Source organism: Salminus brasiliensis, chromosome 23 (genome assembly GCF_030463535.1).
Source record: "Salminus brasiliensis chromosome 23, fSalBra1.hap2, whole genome shotgun sequence".
In the NCBI taxonomy this organism is placed as follows: Eukaryota; Metazoa; Chordata; class Actinopteri; order Characiformes; family Bryconidae; genus Salminus; species Salminus brasiliensis.
This window is the reverse complement of record NC_132900.1, coordinates 24491775-24498494: the sequence shown is the minus strand read 5'-3', so window position 1 is coordinate 24498494 and position 6720 is coordinate 24491775. Positions and strand designations below refer to the sequence as shown.

The following is a 6720-nucleotide window of genomic DNA, read 5'->3' as shown; positions in this document are numbered from 1 at the left end:
TGGTGAAGGAGGTGGTATCCACATACATTTGGACATGTACCATCACGATCACTGATGGGGACAGTGTTGATTGACTACAAAGTATTGTTAGGAGATATTATTAGTCCCATTTTCACTGGAGCTTTGATCTTTTATGGACTTTCTATCTGCTTATGTGAGTGGATTATCTTCAAACCGTTCTTTTCAGAAACATCTCCAGAACCACTAAGTGTTTAATTGAGGCTTTGACTGAAATTCATGTACATGAAGAGTGCTCTGACTGAATATTAGAACACCAACGTCAAGATTATTTTCCCACCAGAGGCAGAAGCAGTGGCAACAGAGCAAAGCCTGATGACAACTACACTGACGTACAGTGGAACTCCCACAGCTGCAGGTAATGTCATCATCTTAATCTTTAGCAATTTATTTAATTTTTAATTTTTAAATAATGACCATTTACATTGTTTCCATTTAATCATGTTCAAAACTGTCCAAATAGGACTTTTAGGGGAAAATACACGGAAGCGAAATTAACATGATCATTATTAAGTTTCTGTATTATTAATTATTAAGTTGTATGGATTGAAAGATTAGAAATGTTTAAATGAGCAAAACTTGAGATATACATCAGCTTTCAGTAAATCAGTATATCAGCATTGCATAAATATTTCTGAATGCGTGTGTGAATTCAGAAAAAATAAACACTTATCAGTAGCCATCAAAACCAGCCAGCTGCAGTTCAAAGCATATTGGTTTCATGTTTCTAGCTTATCTACATTATATGCTGAAATGAAACGTTGTTATATGTTTTCCCACGGTATGGTGTGAAAAACCATCTTGTAGAGCCATGAGCAGACAAGCTGACTAGCTTCTCTCAGCTAGTCTGCTCATGGCTCTACAAGATGCCACTATTTTACCATCATGAAAATGTGTCTTTGTTGATGTAGGAGGCATCGAGGGCGAGAACCTGACACGATACATGGTGCTGAACGACATGGAGAAGAAGGTTCTCAGCTGGATCTGTGGCCTGACTGGACCTGTTACTTTCCTAGAGAACATACTGGTGCTGGTAGTCATTGGCACTTCAGCCAGCTTGCGTAAGCAGCCCTCGTACCTCTTCATCGGAAGCTTAGCAGTTGCTGACGTCTTGGCCAGCTCCTTCTTCCCCATCATATTCTTGGATTTCCACCTCTTCCAGCGCAAAGATGGCCCTGCAATATACTTATTTAAACTAGGGGGCGTCACCATGGCCTTTACAGGTTCTGTTGGCAGTCTGCTGCTAACGTCAGTAGATCGCTACCTTTGCATCTACCAGGCTACACGATACAAAAGCTTGGTGACGTGCTGCCGGGCCTTGTTAGGGATCACGGCCTTGTGGACCATGGCTGTTGTGATCTCTTTTCTCCCTCTGATTGGCTGGAGGTGCCAATCCAAGCCTCCATGCTCACTTCTCTTCCCCTATGTTGACCCACGCTACATGGGCTGTTGGGTGGGCCTCATGCTGATTGTGCTCTTTGTCATTGTGGGAGCATACGTGCTAATCCTGTGGAAGGCCCACCAGCATGAAGTAGCCATGGAGACTTCAAAGGCAGGGCACTCCACGCTGGGGCGGCAGACTAGGATGCGTATGGATATTCGTCTGGCGCAGACCTTGGGCCTAATCCTACTAATCCTGGTGCTCTGCTGGGTCCCCAGCCTCTCCATCATGGTTGTTGATGTCTCACGAACGCTGACACACAATGAACAGCGAGCTTTTGCCTTCTGTGGGACGCTGTGCTTGGTAAACTCGGCCGTAAACCCACTGCTGTACGCACTGCGGTGTCGCAAACTCAGATGGGCACTTGTAAACCTGGTGAGGCGTATATGCAGAATGTGTAGTCAGGGAAATATGGCTTGTGTTTGCCTCCAGAATATAGACAGTGACGCCAGAGAGGCTGATAAGAAATATGCAGATACTATTTCAGAATCCCTGGACAAACAAAATTTGGGTTAGCTGGACATCGGGCATGTGCCCTCCTATTCGGATTGTGTGAGAACTGTTTTTAAGAGCACCTCTGCAGATCTGTTTCGGAGAAGTTATGTCCAAGGGCACAGTGCTCGCAGGTCAGTGTGAGTCACACAAGCTTCAGTGTTCTTGAGGAGGTCTTTTTCTCACAGATCTCAACAACTCAGGGAGTTGGGATAGGTTAGGGAAAAGTTAGGATACCCCATGAAAATCCCATGTAACACATGGAACACACAGAAATGTGATCTTGACTTAAACAATATTGGGAGATAATATAACTAAACACAACAAACAAATCATTTGTAAAATTGTATTAACATAAATACAATTTTCCTGTGAGGAAAGAGTTAGGACACCCTCAGAACACTTAATCACTTGTTCCACTGTCCGCAAAAATAATTTGTGCATAATTTAAAGTGCAACAACTGCCAACATGTCCAGGTCAAGTTGTCTTAGCAAGTTCAGTCCAACAGCAGACCACAAAATACATAAAGAAGTCTCCAACAATCCTAAAATGTCATGACCGGATCTACAGATAGCTCTTTCCATGTCAAAGTACTGCATCTATCATCAGAAAGAGACCACAAACGCTTGAGTTTTCATAGGAGGTGTGACCATCAGAGCAAGACTAATGTTTTCCAGACATCACCTAGACCAAGACCAAGACATCTGGAACAATGTGCTTTGTACAAATGAAACAGTAACAAAGGACATGATTGGCATAAACCAGACACAATATTGAATACAAGAATCCAAGAATCCATTTCACATTAAATTGTATTGGTTGTATTAAACTGAAAATGGTAATTTGTTTAATTTGCAGCATTAAGAGGTCACATTTACTGTAATCAAATACTATTTCAATCAAAGACATCTTAACAGGCAAGTTACATGTTATATAAGAGGGCACCTTTATTGATAGCACCTTCACAATTCTTGCATCCATTAAACTTTTTTGCAGAGCTTCTGCTTGAATTACTCTGCAGAATGTCAGAATAGCTTCTTAGGGCTGCTGTTTTGATGTCAACTGCCTCTCACCCTCATAGATCTTTTACTTGAGAATACTCCAAAGGTTTTCAATAGGGTTGATGTCAGGGGAGGGTGGTGGCCACATCAAGAGTTTCTCTAATTTTATGCTCATAGTAGCCAATGACACAGAAGTATTTTTTGAAGCATGAGATTGTCATGCATGAAGATGATTTTGCTACAGTTCTTCTTTTCGTACCATGGAAGAAAATCAGTCACCTTCAGGGACCCTAAAGGGGCCTACCAGCTCTCCCCCATGATTTTGGCCATCTACCATCCATCTGGACCATCCAGGGTTGCACAACACTCTGCAGTGAACAAGACTAAATTAGTCTTTATGTATGTCTGGGCCCACTGCAACTGTTTCTGCTTGTGAGCACTGGTTAGGGGTGGCTGAATTGTAGGTTTATGCACAATTGCAAACCTCTGGAGGATCCTACACTTTGAGGTTTGTGGGACAAATACATGTTTGCTTCTTTATAATGGCATTTTAGCGGCAGCTCTCTTAATCTGATGAATTTGTCTGGCAAAAACCTTACTCATCATGACTTTATCTGCACAAACCTGTCTCTGCTCTAAAAAGTCCAAAATCTCTTTTTTCATGAAATATCTAATGTAACAGCAGCAGAGAGATCCTTTTTCTTTCCCATATTGCTTAAAGGTGATGGCCTGCTTAATATTGTGGAACATCCTTGTTAAATAGTTTTCCTTTAATTGGGCTCACCTTCCAAAATAATTATCACAAGTGTCTGAGATTGCTTTCCATGACCCAAAGAGCACTGAGACACAATACCATCCTTGAGTTTAATTGAAAAACAAATATTAAATCAACAAAGTGTAGAGAGCAAATTGTTCACAGTGGTGGTGACTGGAACCAGACTAATGAACCTCTAACAGCTCCCTTACTTAAGTTTTTACACCAAATTGTTGAAAACACTGCCTAATGCCTTAGTCACTGTTTTCCATAGTTCCGAAATTATTTTGCCTATCATAAACATACCAAATAAAGCTCAGAAGAATAAAAATGGGTATATTTGTGTCATATTGATGCCAACGCCTGGTTCCTATCACCACCACTGTAAAGAAATCTAAGTTAGTAAGGTTCACTACAATGAACTTCAATTTCACACCAAGCCCCCACTCTGAATGTGTTCATTTCAATCACTGAGTTGTGCAGAAAGTCTGACAAATTGGTGGAATTTCTGTTACATTCTGTAGTCTATAATAGAGTCGCTGGCATAACAATAATAGAGCGTAATTGGACATTGTGGTTTAAATCACTGTTTAGACTATAAATACCGCTTGCACAGCTTCTCTTGATAACTATGTTTGAAATATGCTGTAAAATAAAACGCCTCATGTTTATGTTGCCTGTTTTTGTCTTGACCTCTGTCCCCAAAATATATATGCATTAACCCACTATATGTCTTGAATCAATAAAACTGGCCTACATACCATGTGTGGCCTACCATGTGAAACTTCCATGTGAAATTTCCATGTTGGCCTAAAACTGGCAACAGTTAGGCTACAATAATTGTATTGAGGCACCCTGACTTGCTGAAGTCGCTATCATTCTACAGTGGTTTGTGGGCCAGGTGACAGTGGTAAGTGTGGAGCTTTGTTACAACAAAGACATACCACACACAAATTTCATTACATTTGGTCCTAAGTTTAATTGACTTAATTTACTTAGGTTCTTGCTGAGATGAGGCTTTACCATGTGAAATGTTGTGGAGCATTCCATGTTGGCCTAAAACTGGTCTAACTGTAGTGGGGCACCCTGACTTGCTGAAGTCAATGCTATCATTTCAAAGTGGGTAGAATTGGGCCATGACTTCTTTGCTCTCCTTTAAGAGCCAGTTTTGGCCCAAAATCAAATGGTGTGCCATTTGTTGCTGTGTTTTGTCATTGTCCCAGGGCAGTATGTGGGCCAGAAGAATGTACCAGATCTGGGCCATGACCCTACAGCTACGCCAGTTTTATTCCATAGTACACTTGACATTGCCATAACTAATCAGTAAGTGTAATCATATTTGCCCACTATCTAGGTACCAAGAAGACTTTAGCATAAATGCAAACGACTAGCCGCATATTGGTCAAATTCTAATGACTACCATAGAAAACTGTCTTGTGAGTAGGTAAGTAAACCTGATTACATTCAAACTAACTAGAGTCTCAATATGGGGGAGGGCTAGGCTATGTTTATAAACAGCCTGGTTAAAGACTTCACATAACATGAAAGCATACAGTAAGATCAAAGGTAAGTAGTCAGTGATATGATGGGGAATATGTACACATGTGGACAAAATTGTTGGTACCCCTTGGTTAATGAAAGAAAAACCCACAATGGTCACAGAAATAACTTGAATCTGACAAAAGTAATAATAAATAAAAATTCTATGAAGTAAACAAATGAAAATCTGAAATTGTGAACCATGCTTCAACAGAATTATTTTAAAAAGTAAAATCATGAAACAGGCCTGGACAAAATTTATGGTACCCCTGAAAATAATGTGACCAAAGGGACATGTTAAATCAAGGTGTGCCTGCTAATTAGCATCACAGGTGTTTACAATCTTGTAATCAGTCAGTGGGTCTATATATAGGGCTACAGCAACACTGTGCTGTTTGGTGACATGGTGTGTACCACACTCAACATGAACCAGAGGAAGCGAAAGAAAGAGTTGTCTCAGGAGATAGAAAGAAAATTATAGACAAGCATGTTAAATGTAAAGATTATAAGACCATCTTCAAGCAGCTTGATGTTCCTGTGACTACAGTTGCACATATTCAGAAATTTAAGATCCACGGGACTGTAGCCAACCTCCCTGGACATGGCCACAGCAGGAAAATTGATGACAAATCAAAGAGACGGATAATACGAATGGTAACAAAAGAGCCCAAAAAACTTTTAAAGAGATTAAAGGTGAACTTCAAGCTCAAGGAACATCAGTGTCAGATCGCACCATCTGTCATTGTTTGAGCCAAAGTGGACTTCATAGGAGATGACCGAGGAGGACACCATTGTTGAAAACAAATAATAAAAAAGCCAGACTGGAATTTGCCAAACTACATGTTGACAAGCCCCAAAGCTTCTGGGAGAATGTTCTATGGACAGATGAGACAAAAATGGAACTTTCTGCCAAGGCACATTAGCTTTATGTTCACAGACGGAAAAATGAAGCATATCAAGAAAAGAACACTATCCCTACTGTGAAACATGGAGGAGGCTCTGTTACGTTCTGGGGCTGCTTTGCTGCATCTGGCACAGGGTGTCTTGAATCTGTGCAGGGTACAATGAAATCTCAAGACTATCAAGGGATTCTAGAGAGAAATGTGCTGCCCAGTGTCAGAAAGTTTGATCTCAGTTGCAGGTCATGGGTCTTGCAACAGGATAATGACCCAAAACACTGCTAAAAACACCCAAGAATGGCTAAAAGGAAAACATTGGCCTATGAGCCCTGACCTAAATCCTATTATGCATCTTTGGAAGGAGCTGAAACATGCCGTCTGGAAAAGGCACCCTTCAAACCTGAGACAACTGGAGCAGTTTGCTCATGAGGAGTGTGCCAAAATACCTGCTGAGAGGTGCAGAAGTCTAATTGACAGTTACAGGAATCCTTTGGTTGCAGTGATTGCCTCAAAAGGTTGTGCAACAAAATATTAAGTTAAGAGTACCATCACTTCTGTCCAGGCCTGTTTCATGA

General features: G+C 40.9%; 1 protein-coding gene across 1 annotated transcript; it reads left to right on the top strand.

The window, feature by feature from the left end:
* The first annotated feature begins 315 nt into the window (after positions 1 to 315).
* Positions 316 to 2156, top strand: cnr2 (cannabinoid receptor 2). The gene is made up of 2 exons (XM_072669125.1): positions 316 to 376; positions 930 to 2156. Exons 1-2 carry the CDS (start codon positions 334 to 336, stop codon positions 1973 to 1975), a joined length of 1089 nt encoding a protein of 362 aa, XP_072525226.1. The 5' UTR covers positions 316 to 333; the 3' UTR covers positions 1976 to 2156.
* The last annotated feature ends 4564 nt before the right edge of the window (positions 2157 to 6720 follow it).